Below are 16808 nucleotides of genomic sequence, written 5' to 3' on the forward strand. Positions count from 1 at the left end.
CGCCCAGCAGGTGCCACCACTCATTTGCAACCGACAGAAACAGCAAATTGCTCCACACCCCGGGAGCTCCGCCAGCTTTCCCGCGCGGCGGGGCGTGGTGCTCGGAGGAGAGCCGCCTCCCGGGTGCGCCAACGCCGGGCGCTTCTCGCAAGCCGGCCGTTGGCTCTTCTCTCGCCTAACTGCGGCTACGAGTGGCAGCCTGGAGACCTGGCCTCCGTGGCGAGCAAGCCGTCCTTCTCACAAAAGGAAGGGAAGAGTGGCCGGGAAGGAGTAGAAGCCCGAGCTGCCTTTCCACGAAGCCAGATTTTAACTCTTCCTCTGCTACTCTGCACAGCAGAAGAGAACCTGGGGCCGGGTATAGTGGCGCCTTTAATCCTAGCACTCTGGAGGCAGAGGTGGGCAAATCTCTGAGTTTGAGGTTAGCCTGGTCTACAGAGCAGAGCAAATTCCAGAACAGTCAAGGCTATACAGAGGAACCCAGAAACCAAAAGGAAGAAAGAGGAGGAGGAGGAGGGGGGGGAACTGCTATAGATATTTCTGTGGCTTGCTGCTTCCTGTTCTAATTTGCTACTGTCTTATTCAAACAAACAAACAAAACAATCTTGAGCCCAAGTTAGCCTGTTTTCTGTTCCTATGCCTAAGGAATTCAGGGTTAAAAGAAAAACAAAAGGTTCCCTGGAGGTTTATATTAGCAACGTTTCTAGACTATTCTTGAGGCCATGTACAGTTGTTAATTGGCACCCTCAACATACCCCCATGGCCTTATTTAAAGACAGTGCTCATAGGCATATTTCAGCTGCCTGTGCATAGTTCCATTGGAATTGAGTATGGATGAGTAGTATTTATAGGCCTGTCTTTATTGACCACGCTCATCAAGGTAAATAACTCTGGCTTCCTCTACTGACCCACAGTTGAGCTGAGATTTAAACTCTAGGAAGTAGGCTGTTTGTACCCCAAAGTGAGAAAACCCTACCTGGTACTTTCCAAGGATGACTTTTGAAAATGAGACATAAATTGTGAAATGCCAGGCTCTTTCAAAGAGCATTTTTTAAAAGGAGAGAGGGAGACTCCTGAATGGTAGCAAGTACTGTGTATCTGCGATACACCAAACTCTACTTGGTGCTGGGGATGGCATGATGACCCCAAGGAGAGGTTCCTGACCACTTACAGTATGATGAGAAGGCCACAAATAAAGGTGTAATTACAGATTGATGTCAGAGCCAGGAAAACAACACCTGGGATTTGGGAATGGGGTTGGGGAGCGTCCCTAACCAGAAGATGACGGAATGTGAAAAAGAAAGATAAAAATAGCGGGGGGCGCGCGCACACGCGCGTACACACACACACACACACACACACACACACACACCTTCGAGTACAACTCCCATATTTATAGACAAGGAAACTGAAGCATAGCAGACCCAAAAGATTTGTCCAAGGTCGAGGCTAATTGTGGAAACTAGCCAACTGCAACACCCAATCCCTTTCTGCTAAAAGAACGGGGAGTTTATTTATAGCTCAGTTATAGATTATCCAAATTCATTTGGCCAATAAAATGCAGGACATCGAGTTCAAACCCACATCCCTTAAGACCACAGAATAAATAACGATGGTGTCTTAATATCAACGATACCTTTTCATTAAATATGGGGTTCTCATCCTATCAAAATTCAAGCGCTTGGTTCAGTATAAGGAGGAGGTCAGGTCGTCAGCCTGTCTAAAATGTCCTGGCAGCGCTAACTGTGCAGTGCTAATTTGGGTGTGAGCTGTGTGTCCCCCCCAGCTAGGGTTTCAGACCTACACGTGGCGTTGGGGCGAGACCCTGGGGATGAGCCGCTGCGGGCTTGGCGGTGCTCACCACTGTGTGCGTGAGCTGCATGAAGAATCCTTTTGAGAAGCCCGGGAGTTTCCTCTGGCAATCTATGCGAGGAGGGCGGGGGTAGGGTGGTGGGAAGACGCTGTGACCGGAGGTTACCTCTGAGGCTGGACCGCAGTGGGGAGGGCGTGCGAGACGGTCCTTTTACTTCAGACTCTGCAAATGTGTAATTGTACTCGAGTGTATACGGGCACTGTGCATGCGATACACATATTATTTATTTTTTCCAATAAGATTCTTCAACGAGAGTAAAATCCCATTAGAACAAAGGTGCGACTCAGCAAAGGTCAATATTTATCCACGATAAGAAACCTTTGACCACCGTGGGTCCCCAGATTGAAAACGTGGACTCCACGACATCGTTGCCCCGGGTTAGGAAAGTTGGTTGCGTTGGCAGCAGGAAGGGTCTCCGCACTTGCTGCTCGCACCCCGGGATCGCGAGCCCGCAGGGAAAGTGTGCGCTTTCTGGCAGGCGCGCCCCCAAGTCCTCACACACCCCACTAGCACGGATCGGCAAGGGTGGGACCGCGGAGGGGCGGAGCCTTCGGAACCCCGACCCCACCTCTCCCGCCCCTCCCTCCGCCCCGCCCGCGCTCGCCCCCCGCCCGCTCCAGGGGCGCCCGGCCCGCCCCCTCCCCGCCGCGCGCAAACGAACCTCGCGACACCGCGCTCGGCGGTAGCGGTGGCGGTGGCGGCGACGGGCTGGGCGAGGGAGCAGGTTTGCCCGAGTCGCCCTACTCTGCAGTTGTCTCGGAAGCGCAGGCTGCGCCGCCCGAGCCCTGCTCCCGGGAAGCACTGGCCGGCCAACCGCTCCCGGGGCCGGCTCCTCCAGGCGCTCGCAGGCATGCAGCCCGGGAGCAGGCGGCGCGCCCCGGGCCGCTACTGAGTCCGCGGAGCTGCGGGGACCAGCTCCAGCCGGGCCCCTCCCACCTCGCCCAGGGGCCCACGAGCGTCTGCCCCACACCTAGTCTTCGCGCGCAGCCCCGCCAGCGCCACCCCCCGCGGGCTGGAGGGGCTCATGCAGCCGCCAAGGTAAGCGCAGACAGCGGGGCAAGAGGTCCTGACGTCCCCAAGGCGCCGCCGGCACTTGCCGCTGCCACCGCACTGATCTGCGGCTCCCCCAACCCGGTGTCTCATCTCACACATTTGGGGCTTTGCCTGGGATGAATCGCCTTCGCTCTTGGCAGCGGGAAAGTTTTGTGGTTTGGTGTTTGTTCTTTTTTGCCTCTAAAATGCTGTCCTGCGGGCAGCAGGCGCTGCGCGTGGCTGGGCAGACCCGGCGCACGTCCCACCCACTGTGAACCGGCCTGGAGCTCCCTCTCTCCTGCGCGGCCACCTCGTCCTGAGGCAAGAGCCCCTCCTTGACCTTCAGAGCTCTGGACAGGTCTAGCCACCCCGCTGACCCACTGTAAAGCCTCATTGGCTCGCTTCATCCAGGCTGGGGTTGCAGAGGCTAAAAACAAGCGCGCCTGCCCGGGTTGGGGGTGGGGGGCCGTTGGCGTTGTACACCTTCCAGGCTCAAGAGTGAGTGACGCCTTGCTTGGGATTGTCCGGTGTGCGGGAAGGTGCAAGACTTGGGGTGGGTGCCAAAGGGAGAGAATCCGGAAAGGCTCGGCGTTCCTAAGTGGAGAGGAAGGCAAGACACCTCGAGGACTCAGCGGCTGACTTGCGCCTTGGTTCATTCCCGGGTATGAACTAGGGAAGAGGGGCAGGTGTATTGGAGAACCGGTGCAAATGTGAAAGACGCTCGGATGCAACTCTAGATTGCATCTTAGTAAAGTAATTGCATTAGATTTGCTCGGAGGGAGAGTCAATTTCCCCAGACTGGGATTTTAATGGGAGCCTGTGCGCTGTTATTATGTGGTGTGGTTTCGGAAGGCGTTGGATTGTATTTATTTTATAAATTGGGTGTCTTGAGGCGGATGGATTAGGGAAAATATCGCCATCTAGCGGAAATGGGGAGCTGTACCTTCCTCTCAAGCTACAGAGTTGGGCGTCCTCAAAATAGACGTCTGTGCGAGGTAGAGAGATGGGGACTAGACGTGTCCAGAAAGACTAGTTCTCAGGTGTCCCTGCCATCCTGCGGAGCTGGAACACCCTGACGCCTGGAGCTTAGCTTCAGGGACCGAATGGCGAATTGTGTTAGTGGCAGGATATCACCTCAAGAACTTCCACTCCCTTTGTGTAGTTTTAGGATCTTCCAGCAAAAACAAGGTAAACAGTCACCTGATTGATGCCTTTCTCGCCCCGGGATCTGGAAAGCCTGTGTGGCCACCTTACTTCTCTCCAGTGTATCTATATCTGTATAGGTGATTTGTGAAATTAATGTTAAGCCATGACCCTTAGCAAAGAGATTAGATGTTTAAGTACTCTTTAGGGGTAACTGAAGAACTGGGCAAGTGTCATGTCATCTGAACTGAAAGGTGTACTCCCAAATGGTCTCTTTCTCTACACACGAGGGGAAGAATCCCCGCTGTTCACCTACCAAAGCATTGTGACAAGCAAGCCTGCTTCACTGAAATGACTGACTGCCGGATGGCATGCAGATGGACAAAGACTCTGGGTGGGGCACCCACACATCCAGGCAGGCTATGCGTTCTTTATGGCTGGTTTGTGCTGCCACCTTCCAGGCCAGCTGATACTAGCAGGGAATGAGTTCTCTGTGGGAAGGGCACTCTGCTCCTGGGAGAGCCTTGTGGCTTTCTGCCTGTGATAAAGTGTATCCCCCACTCCCATCCCACCCCCAGACTCCTTGGGGTTGCTGTGGTAGTGGAGGGGGGACCCAACCTCCTTTTACTTTCTTCTTTCCTGGTAAGTCGTGTGTATCCCCAACTGCTCTTGACTTCTCTACCTAGCCAGAAATGACCTTGAACTTCTGATTCTCCTACCTTTCCCTTCTGAACGCTGTCACCTGATATGGGAATTGAACCCAAGGCTTTGTGCACGCCAGGTAAAGCACTCTACCAGCCGAGCGCATCCCTAGCTCCAACCCCCGCTCCCTCCCGCAAAACCCTGCTCCTCATTTCCTTCCCTCTTGAAGACTGGTGCTTTCACTCCTAGTACACATGATGTGTGGCTGGTCCTCACTTCGTACCCCCACCGTTCTGTCCTGGTTCTGTGTCCCCACTCGCAGGTATTTGCTTAATAACCATGACAAAAGGGACCTTTGACTAGCTTGTCGTCTGATTAGAGGAGAGCATATCTGACTTGCACTGCCTGCCCGGCATGTGGGCTGATGTAGAAGGCGGACTTGGAAAGCTCCTGGTTAATACAGGCCCTTGAGGCTGCTCTTCAGCAGCCTTCAGTAGTCCAAGTTCAGAATTACAGGCATAGATACTACACACCTCTGAAACCAGGACAGAGGGACTCAGCCCCCTTTCCCAGGATGCTCACTGCTCCCAGGAAGCAGGCTGGCATTTGTACAGTTGCTGGCATTTCCATTTCCTAGAAAAGGATTCCAAAGAGGTCAAGGGGAATGGCCATAGTTCTGAGTCTAGATCAGTGCTTCTCAACCGGTGGGTCGCCACCCTGGGTCCAACAGTCCTTTCGCAGGGGTCACATTTCAGACACCTGCATGTCAGATATCTATATTCTACCATCATAACAGTAGCGAAAATTACACTTATGAAATAGCAACAGAATCTTATGGTGGGGGTCACCACAACGTGAGGACCTGTCTTAAGGGGTCAGAGTGTTAGGAAGGTTGAGAACCACGGCTCTAACGTGTTTTTTTCTGCTACAACCTTGTTAAATGAATTAGGTTCAAGCCCATTTTAAAATCCATATATGGCTGCAACATTTGGTCATGCCTTGAAGTATGCAGGGGAGACAAAGGAGCAAGTATGCCCCCTGAAACCTTCAAAAGTAGGAACCCAGAGCTGAGGGAGGGGAAATGGGTACACGTTTACACCCATGTGAAACAGCAAAACCAGAGGAGGATTATCAGAAGGCCTCACAGACTAATTGGAATACGCTAATTCTAAGTAAATTAGGCAAAACCCCTCTAAATGTAATTGTTCAAATTACCTTTGTCTGTTTCTGTTTCTTGTGGGGTCCCTGAGGAGAATGGCTTTGTGTTTCTAACTATCCGTTGTTTAGTCATCCAGCAACCTTAAGCTGAGGTTAACCGAATGAAGACAGTCTGGTTTTCCCATCTGTCTGGTTTCCAGCCCAAATGACAGACTCCTCTCTTTAACCAACAGCCCGATCACATCCCCCTTCTCTTAGTCATGAACAGGGATGACTCAAAAAGTGAAGGACCGCTTTACCAGGCGTACGTGTAACATCAGGCAGACTTCCGAGTCCTTTGAGTGGAACATGCTGCACACGGTTCAGTCAAGGGTCAGAAGCAGGAAGCTGGGTGAGGTATAAAACTTCCTAATTCTAAGGACAAGAAGAAGCAATTTTGAAATCTTGGCAGAAATCGACTATGTAAATGCAGAAGTCTTTTATTTAAAACATTTTAAAGGCGCTGCTAATTGATGAGCCTACAACCCCAGGCCCTCTGCGTGAGAAATGAAGGTGTAAGCAAGCAGTTTACGCAGAGCGTTAAGGATGGGGGTCCCCATGGGATTTACTTTGAGTTTTTCAATTGTCTATTTAAAGTACTGCTGCCCAGAGGTCAGATTTTCAGAAATGAAAATACTGCACTTAGCCAGAGTGTGAAAAACAGAAGGGAAAAGAAAAATTACTGAAAATGACAGACTGTACTAACACAAGGCCAATTCCTTTAGCTTCAGCGTCTCCTCTGAGGACCAAAGCAGATATCCACAAAGAGGAGAGAAATGCTCTTAGACGTGTTGCCTTGTATTTCATTGGAGCGTTTTGTTTTGTTTTGTTTTGTTTTGTTTTGTTATTTATTATATTTGTGTTTTAATTTTACACATCAGCCATGGGTTCCCCTGTCCTCCCCCCTCTCGCCCCCTCCCCCACCTTCCCCCTAGCCCCTCCCCTCCATTCCCATCTCCTCCAGGGCCAAGACTCCCCTGGGGATTCATTTAAACCTGGTGGATTCAGTACAGGCAGGTCCTGTCACCTCCTTCCAGACTGAGCAAAGTGTCCCTGTCTAAGCCCAAAGTTCCAAACAGCCAGCTCATGCACTAAGGACAGGTCTGGGTCCCACAGACTGGGTGCCTCCCAAACAGTTCAAGCTAATCAACTGTCTCACTTATCCAGAGGGCCTGATCCAGCTGGGGGCTCCACAGCCGTTGGTTCATAATTCATGTGCTTCCATTCGTTTGGCTATTTGTCCCTGTGCTTTCCCAATCTTGGTCTCAACAATTCACACTCTTACAGTCCCTCCTCTTTCTCGACAATTGGGCTCCTGGAGCTCCATCTGGGGCCTGGCCACGGATCTCTGCATCTACTTCCATCAGTTATTGGATGAGAGTTCCAGCACGACCTTCAGGGTGTTTGGCCATCTGATCACCAGACTAGGTCAGATCAGGGTTTGTCTCCACCATTGCCAGCAGTCTACAGAAGATGTATCACTGTGGATTTCTGCGGACCTCTCCAGCACTCTGCCTATTCCTGTTTCATTGGAGCATTTTGAGAGATGCCATGTTTGGTCACCTTCCAGGATGCTCCGATCTCCAGTTCTTGCAGGAGCTTGCCCTGCCTGATGGTGGCGATTGGTCCTGTTACCTGATAGTACTTTTGGCTCTTCTTATCTGAAGATGGGTAATGTACACAGAGTTCATCTGCCGGAGTCCTCCAAGGGTCTGTACCAGTACATTCCTCTTCATGGGACTGTCTTCTGAAGGGTGGACGCAAACTAGTTTTGCTCGTCCATAGGCAGGTTGAAGAATCTTTCCCTCAATGGCTTGTGAGGTGGGGGCACACAAACACACCACTTTGGTTGGTCACTTCAGATGGTCTTTCACAGAACTCCCTTTCCTGTTAGACTCATGTGTGGTACTCAGCACTTGGTACTTGGCATGTCCCCTCCCTCCTGAGGGTCTGTTCACAAACCTCGAGGTCACGCTGTGCTTTCACGGTTTGCTACAGGTTCCGTTCACTAAGTCTGATTCTGTCTGCTCAGTTTGATAGCCCACCCACTCGGTCTTGCCGGCTAACTTTTCCCTGGTAGGGATACCCATTTTATCTGTCTAAATGCTGGCTCTCGAGCTGATGGACAAGCAACTGAGCAATCTTGTTGACTTCAGAATTCAGCTCCCAGGATGCACTTTCTGCCCTTGAGGGTGTCCCCCCGAAAAATAGATTGCTTTGACCAAAACATAACCAGGGGACACTTGAATCCACACGAGAATTTTTTTTTCTTTCCTAATCATTCAAAGAGCACACAGAAATGCATAGCTCATTGACAGAACCACAGAAATTACAGGGTTTCTTTAAAATAATTGGTACCTTGAAGAGAATAATAATTAATATTTGGACATTTGGGTGGGTAATGTGCTTTTATTCTCATTTAATTAAACTCCTCTGAAGGGAGAAGGTATAGTATAAATAATAAATAGAGTTTTCATACAATTACATTGCTGAGAGGCTATTATGCAATTCATGGTGACATCTCCTCCAGGTCCATCCATCCCTGCTAGGCACGGGCAGGTCATTTCTGCTCTAGCCCCTGAGATTCATGAGAGTTTAGCTGACTTTGTCATGCCTCCATCACTGCAGCAGAAAAAGTTTGCTATCTGGACTTCAGAATACCGTCTGTTTTGTTTGAATTGTTCCCCTGAGGCTGGTGCATTGGGGTTGTCAGCTGACGGGCTTTTAGGATGTGGTTGGATCTTGGAGGTGCTGGTTTCAACACATTTCTGGATTCACAATTTGACAGTGTTGGGGGTGGGTGGTGGTAATGGAAACGTTAGGAGACAAGGCCGGATTGGAGGAAGGTGGGTTCACAGGGAGAGTGTGCTTGAAGGATGTATCCTGTCCCTTATACTTTTTACTCTCTCTGCTTCCTGTCGGCCGAGAGATGAGTGGCTTCTGCCGCCAAAATGAACAGCCTCACCACAGACCTAGAAGCAACAAAGATTCTGGCCTCTGACACCTCCGAACCGGTCAACCAGAATAAATATGAAAGAGGCTCCCCTCAATGTCCCAACTTAGGATGGAGAAAGCTAGTGGTGACCCCCTCCTGTCATCCTAGCCCTTAGAGGCTGAGGTAGGAGGATCATGAGGTCAAGGCAGCCTGGGCTATGTAAGAAGTTCAAGGCCAGCCGAGGGTTTGATGTTGCTTTCATTATTCTCTGCTGGGATATCTTAAGAAAAGAGCTCCTAAAGGGTGGGAATGTGATCTCTTCTTTAGTGAGTGGCTGCCATTGGCAGGGTCTACTGACTCAGGGCCTGGTTAAGGAACAGATCTCCCCCCCCCCTCCCCCCCACAACCACACACTCACACATACCGTCCAACGCCGAAGACACCTGGCTTGCAATCCAAAACGCCTCCAAATGGTCTGTAAACTGAAGGAGATTGTACAGAATTGATGCTGCAGCTGGACTAACTTAACCATTTTCTTGTGTAACTTTTCACTGTGGTCTAGACCATCGTTAAACCCAGGAAAGGGCACTTGGCAGAGAAGAATTTCAAAAAAACAAAAAACCTCTTGCCACCCGAAGGACATGAAGACTCCTGTAATCCGTTTCTACTTCTGAAGTTACTTAGGAGGGGTGGGAGAGGTTGTTTCGGGAAATACTCCTTTTCTAAAAACATTTTTCTATTTGTGTTAGTGTCTGTAAAATAGTATTTCTCTAAACATATTCACATTTCTAACGCGCAATCCATCATGAGACATATGGGATGTATTATTGAGCTGACAGGAAAAGATAAACCTTGGGTGAAGACGAGGCACAGCTGTGGCTTGGTAAGAACACTGGACTTGGCACACAGGGCCTGGATTTAGCCTCTGCTGTGACATTTGCATTCCTGGGGACCTTGGGCAAGCCACTTAGCCATCCCAAGTCTCAGACTCATTTATAAACAGGAACTGGCCATGGCCACTTGCATAGTTAAGGCAATTCTATGGTTATCTATAGAATTATTTCTTGTAATGAGGGCTCATTGTGCCCTAAAACCCACTCAAAGTCAAGGTTATCTAGGGGTCCTTACAGGATGCTGTGGGTTCCCCCCAGTTCCCACACATGCAAAGGCTCTAACAGAACCTGGCACATCATAGGCATTCTATTATAACCCAAACAATGGTCTTCATCCACTATACACAACTAATGTTGGCAAGTACTTTTCAACACTCTCTGTTCCAGGCGGTCTGTTCCAGGCGGTCTGTTCTGAGGGGATTGTATAACTGAATGCATTCCCTTAACCCTCACAGCAACCTTCTGAGGGAGCTACCCGTACACTCCCATTTTACAAATGAAAACTACTGAGGTCTAGTCTTTCCAGAGTGCATGATCTTAGCCGGGAGACTGTATTTCCTCTCTCATACAGAGGTTGAAGAAATGTTCTCCATCTCAGATAAAAATAAGGATCAAAGCAAAGGTGGAAAAGAACGTCACGTGAGTACCCTTCCTTCCGGTGGGCCCCTTCCTCATGCCCGTCGGTGGGCTGCGCCGCCTTCACCATTCCACATGTTTTGGGTTTGATGAATAACTTGATTGCCTGTTGCTCTTGCTAAAGGTCCGTGGTATTTGTGCTTGAAACCAAATTGTTCATTAATACATATAGGGTAGCCATCTGCTGGTGAGGAGGGATACATTCCGCTCACACAGCTGCCATGTGGTGGATAAATGGTTTCAAACCAGTTCTGTCCTCGGGAACTTACTGGAATAGGGAGAAGTGAAGGCTGTGTGGTCCACTCATCATTACAAAAACAGCATATTTTGTGTGTAAAAGTATCCAAAAGCAGTTTTAAATCTCTTAAGATTTACTTACTTATTTCATTTTAGCTGTATGAGTGCTTTTCTTTCGTGTATGGTTGTGCACCACATGCCTAGTGCCTTAGATTCCCAAAGACTGGAACTGGAGTTATGAATGGTTGTGAACCATCATCACATACTGGTGCTGAGAACTGAACCCTGATTCTGTGCAAGAGCCTCTTGACTACTGAGCCGTCTCTCTGACCCCTGCTTTTAGTGTTATTACTACGTTACGTTAGAAGATGGCTTGCAGGAGTCAGTTCTCTCCCACCATGTGGGTCCCAGGGATGCAACTCAGGTTGTCAGGCTTGGCGGCAAGCACCTTTTCCTGACTGAGCCATCTCATTGCCCCCCAAAAGCCTGCTTCAGAAATGAAAGGAGGTTATTAAATGGCTTCAGAGTATGGTTTCAGGTAGATCGTTATTGGAGAATTTCATGAGGACGGTAAAACATAAAAACATGACTTCTCAAATAACATCCCCTACTTGCTCAGCAATATTTCCACTTGGGGAATGCAGAAATGGTAAAGATGAATTTCTAGAACTATTCAAAAGTTAGACGTTGTTGGACTAGGACAAGTAGTTATAAAGCTAGCATGAGTTCAATGCTTCCCTACAACAGGGACTGAGGTACTTGAAGAACCATCCACCACACCCCCAGACGTAGCCAGGCCGTGATTCTTCAGGTGTAGGAGCTGAAGGGCCCTAGACAGGACAAGCTATGATTGGACCACACAGCTAGAAGTAGACAGCCCTCATCCCCAGATGACTCCTTCCTCACATGTACTGCAATAATTTGAAAGGCTGAAACTTGACACTGACCGTTAAGCAATTCACAAATGTGCCTGCTATTATATTGGGCTTTGTAGGGAGAAGAATGGGCAGTTTTGTAGACAATGTTAGGTGTTCTGGAACCTTCGACAGATATCTCAAGAAAAAAGGGCAGAGACTTTGATTGCGACACTCCAGTGGCATGCACTTTTATAATCCCTGTGAGGGACATGGGGAAAATGCTGAAGGAAGAAATATGGCTGATCCAAGCGTTTGCTGAGGATCTTGGAAGGATAATAGCTGGACCAAGAAACAACGATGGAAATATGGCCCTAGAAACTGCTAGAAGATCATCAGGAGGAGTCCTGTGCATCCTTGGTCAGGGCTGGGAAAACAGAATACAAAGCAAGCCCTTGCTTCTGTTCAGGGCAAGAGAAAGCTTATACCGTTGGGCTGGGGTATCGTGGCAGCAATACACTCACCGACCAATCTGAACTTTCTGAGAAAAAATTGACTTGAAAGTGGGAACTGAAGCCCAGGAAGATGAGAGGACATAACTGTAAAAGCACCTGACATCCCTCAGATGCACTATTTTGCATTTCATTCTGTCTGAATATACACACATTGGCTTTGGCTGCTGAACTCAGCTCTTTGCTGCCTCTGCTATGTTGGAGGATTCATGGTACGATTTAAACGGAAATAGAATAGGAAACACCCACTGTGGAAGGACAGTCAAAGGTTGACAGTTTGGGGCAATAGTAGTAGTATAGTAAAAAGAATAGTAGACCGATAGATGGTAGACTGATAGGTAGATAGATAGATACATAGATAGATACATAGATAGATACATAGATAGATACATAGATACATAGATATTAGTGTTCTATTTAAAAGGATAGATAGGTAGATAGTTAGATATGATCTTATGCACACATGGAAATAGAAACATCTGGAAAGATGTGCATGAACCATTAACAGTTACTGCTTCCATGAAGAGTCATTTGACAGGATGCTGAATTTTTTTTAACATGGACCCATGTCATTATTTTGTTTTCTATAAATATATTTGGTACTGGATTGAAGGAAACTGAAAGCCCAGGAAATTTGTTCTTCCATCATGTTCTTTCTTGGAAATGATTTTTCTCTCTTCTAGCACAGTGAATAAATGCATTCATGCCAATATGGAGGGATAGAGTTTGTGAGGTCCCAAGAACACTCCACACACGCATCCCAGACCCACTGAGCAGTCCATTAGGCCCTGAAGATTCTAGAAATGGACTGATAGGCATAAAGCCAGACGTATGGATCTGTCTGATATAGTTTGTTCAAGAAATGAAATCTTGACAGAGGCTGGTTTAGATCATGTGAGGCCAATACTGATGGTGAAAAGCATTGTGGGTAATAGCTGTGTATTTGTAGCAGAGGATGTCATGCTTTGCAGACAGTTGTCCTATTTAAAAGAAGTTACTGGCTCCCACCCCCCCAATACAGTCTGTCAATGTTTGGGGGGAAAAAGAAGAAGTTACTGGCAACCATCTCACAAAGCCTTGCCAGCTTTGTAGAGGCCTGTGCTGTCTTGTACAGTGGAATGGGCTGCAAATTCAGGGCTGCTAAGAACCCCAGAAACACCCCTCCTGGGGCACTGTTATCTATCCTGTATTGAGATGCCAGGCTCTCTACTGAGCTGCCTGTGTAGAGCAAGCCTGCCTGCTGCTCATCACAGGGTATCTCAAGTCTAGCCCAGAGCCCTCAGTTCTTTGAGTGAAACAGAAAAACAATGTATAAACAAAAGGAATTTCTCTCTTGTGAGGAAAAACTATTACTAATCTGATAATACATATTTAAAGAAGTGACTGGGATCTGCAAATATATTGTTGTTTTTGTTGTTGTTGTTGTTGTTGTTTTTGTTTGTTTGTTTTTTTCCGGTGCATGTGAAAATATCCCAGGTGTGATGATGCCTCGGTTTCTAAAGAGAGCTATTGGAATATCAGGGTAATATGTTCTTTCAGAAAAGTGAAAAAAAATCTGTGTGTTTTAATTACCAAGAAGTCATCTTCATCGTAACAGAAGAACCATCGGAACAAAAATAGCATGCACATACACAGAGAAAAGAGACCAACTAGAACACTAGGAAGATAGAGTGGGCCAAAGGGCTCAAGGAGCATGGTGTGTGTGTGTGTGTGTGTGTGTGTGTGTGTGTGTGTGTGTGTGTGTATCAAAGCCAGAGTCCTGCACACACCAGACAAGTAACTGTACCACTGAACTCTACAAGTAACTGTACCACTGAACCCTACTTCCAAGCCCTGAAGAGGTTCTTAGTGCCAGAGCAGTGAGTGACAGCAAGCTTAGAATGCTTTGGAAGCAAATTAATAGGGCGAAGCCCTCTCCTAACCTTTTATGGCTGCCTATCCTATCACCACTGCAGAGAAGACCATCGTAATGAAGGGTGGCAGTGAGGGCCTCATGGCCAAAATGTACAATTGTCCTTGCACTTGGCACCCTCATCCCCACAGAGGGCGGCTGCCTGTGTAGCGGTCCCCTTCAGTAGTCACGCTCATAGAATCTGCACTGAATTACTATTGCTAAGCACACTCTAAAGTATCAGTTATCTAGATGAAGCACAACAGCTCCTAGAATGAACGAGAACATGAAACTGGACAATTTAAAGGGAGGGAGGTAAATAAACCAAAAGACAAGCAGGAAACCTAGGGATGAATTGCATTGCCTTCAAAGTCCCATCCAAACCAAGATTCAAAAGGTCATTTATCAGCATCCGGTGGCTAGCCAGGTGGTGGTGATGCACACCTTTAATCCCAGCACTCGGGAAGCAGAGGCAGATGGATCTCTGGGAGTTCAAGGCCAGCCTGGTCTATAGAGTGAGTTCCAGGACAGCTAGGGCTGTTACACAGAGAAACCCTGTCTCAAAAAACAAAAACAAACAAAGAGTTCGGTGGCTGCATAGTAGGAGGAAGGGATTGCCGAAGATTAGAATTATCCTCAGAGACAAGAAACAGACTAGACTAAACAGTACTTTTCTGGATGAAGAATTAAAAAGAGTGGGGAATCCCCCAGGATTGATTGTGCACCCAGATTTAGCTTAAATTTACATAGATTATCTGAAGGAAGCAAGGTCAGATGGCTCCAGCCTGCAGAGGAGGGGCAGGTACTGTGGAGATAGCAGAGAACCGGTGAGTAACTCCTGGGTGAGTTTAAGACTGAGGAAGAAAAACACAAACCAAGCTTTGCAGGCACATGCCCGAATTAATGCATTTACAGTAGCATAGTCCAAGTGGCGAGAAAACAGACCTTAGAGCCCGGGCTGCTTAGAGCCACTCGAGGGGATTTTAAGGGTGTTTGTAGTATGTTTGTTAGCTAACGGCCATGCAGGTCTAGATATTTAGAAACTGCTTAACGTTTTATCAAAAATGGTACTGGTCACCAAGCCAAAACAGAATGTTCTTCCCAGGCTGTGATCCAGAGCTGACAGTTTGTCCTTCCCCTGCAGAAAAAAATATCTCAAGGCTGTAGAAGGCTGAGCAACATTTAATCACCCCAGAGAGCATCTTTCACAAGAGGCTGCCCTGCTGTGTTCCTTTAGGGCTTCAGTGTGGGAAGATAAAGGCAGGGAGGTGATAGGATCCAAATCTGAAGGCCATGGAGAACTCGAACAAAGACTGCCTCATCAACTCAGATGGCTAGACCAGGAGTTGCCCTTGAAGTATCAACGAGGAATGGATGGGTAAATTTAAAAGAATAGGTTCACACTTGAAGTGAAGCTATCAAGTGAACCAATCCAGTTCTTCAAGACACAGTATAAGTAAATTGTGTGTGTGTGTGTGTGTGTGTGTGTGTGTGTGTGTGTGTGTGTGTGTTTGCATGTAACACTTGTGAGTTTCTGGGATCAAACTCAGAGCCTTGTGTATTCTAGGCAAGTAATGCACCCTACAACAAACTCCGGTCCTCATGTCGGCAAGGCATGCACTTTACTGGCGACCTCCCCTGGCCCTCCCCTACTTTTTCAAGCAGAGTGAGAGCAGAGGACACTCAAGAATATTCATCAGATTTATAACTGATAGGTAACAGTGGATTGAGAAGCACTGGCAGCCCATCTCTCCATTGAGGAGGTTGGCAGAAATACCTGAGACCAATATTAGACCATTGGCTTTGTCTATATTCAGTGGTCTGTTTGTACAAGTGAGAGTATTCTAAACCAAGAGTAGAGCCGGCCAAATGAGGAATGCCAAAGTTTGCCCTATCTGGAACAAATAACGGTGTTTCCCAGAAGAACCTATGCGGTGGGTCATCACATGATGAAAACTCCATCGGCCCCTACAAAGCTCAACAGCTCAATTCCACCTCAGTGCAAACCAGATGGCATCTCGGTTGACAGCCTCAGCCACAGCATACAGTAATCCCCACCGTCCCCTCAGATCGCCTCTGGCTGATCTGGAACTCACTGTGTAGACCAGGCTAGCCTCAGACTCCCAGAGATCTGCCTGCCTCTGACTCCAGAGTGCTGGGTTTAAAGGTATGCACCACCATGCCCAGCTTGGGTGAGTATTTCTGATCATTTAGCCAGTTTTATCCTCTGTACAACAAGGGTGATCATGAACCTAGCTTAGTCGAAACTGCCTGAAAATGTAAATCAGCACAGACAGTATAAGAACAAATCCAGGGGCTGGAGAGACAGCTCAGTGGATAAGAAGAGTATGTACTGCACTTCCAGAGTTCAGTTCCCAGCATACCCACATCAAGTGGCTCATAACTGTTACTCCAGTTCCAGGGACTCCAACATCTCTGACCTCTGCAGGCACCTCCATTCACATGCCTATACCCCCATATAGATGCACATGCATATGCATAATTAGAAATAAAAATACAAAATAAAAAAATCATTAGATTTTAGCCATGATCATTAGAAAGCAACCCTCAAGACACCTGAAAATTCGCATCACCTTTTTGACAAAGACAGTCATATTTCACTTCTCTTCTCCGTCATTGTTGGCTACTGTTTGTTTTCACAGCAATCCAACCCATTGGTTGTGTTAGCTTTCCATAGTGGTAACAAAATAACCGATCATGTTAACTTACAAAGTAAAAAATAAATAAATAAAAATCAAGGTTTGTCTTGAGACACAGGAATGTGTATACTGGATACTAGAGTGGGAAAAGAGAGTTTGCAAAGATCTAATTTGAACTAGGGGTTGAAAAGAGAATGAGAGGTGAGGGATACCAAGACCTAATGAGTTCCATGGGCAAGACTTCCATGGGCAAGGCAAAGAGCACTGAGAAGCTGGAGATGAGGCTATGGAAGCTGGGGCAGGGGG

At 47.8% G+C, this 16808-nt stretch overlaps 1 protein-coding gene across 1 annotated transcript in view; it reads left to right on the forward strand.

The window, feature by feature from the left end:
• Positions 1–2501: 2501 nt before the first annotated feature.
• Rgma (repulsive guidance molecule BMP co-receptor a) overlaps positions 2502–16808 on the forward strand; it is a 46202-nt gene continuing 31895 nt past the window's right edge. Inside the window, exon 1 of the mRNA XM_036191223.1 lies at positions 2502–2908. Within this exon, the coding sequence (XP_036047116.1) occupies positions 2895–2908 (14 nt within the window). The 5' untranslated portion in view covers positions 2502–2894. The remainder of the gene's footprint in view (positions 2909–16808) is intronic.

Source organism: Onychomys torridus, chromosome 1, assembly GCF_903995425.1.
Source record: "Onychomys torridus chromosome 1, mOncTor1.1, whole genome shotgun sequence".
In the NCBI taxonomy this organism is placed as follows: domain Eukaryota; kingdom Metazoa; phylum Chordata; class Mammalia; order Rodentia; family Cricetidae; genus Onychomys; species Onychomys torridus.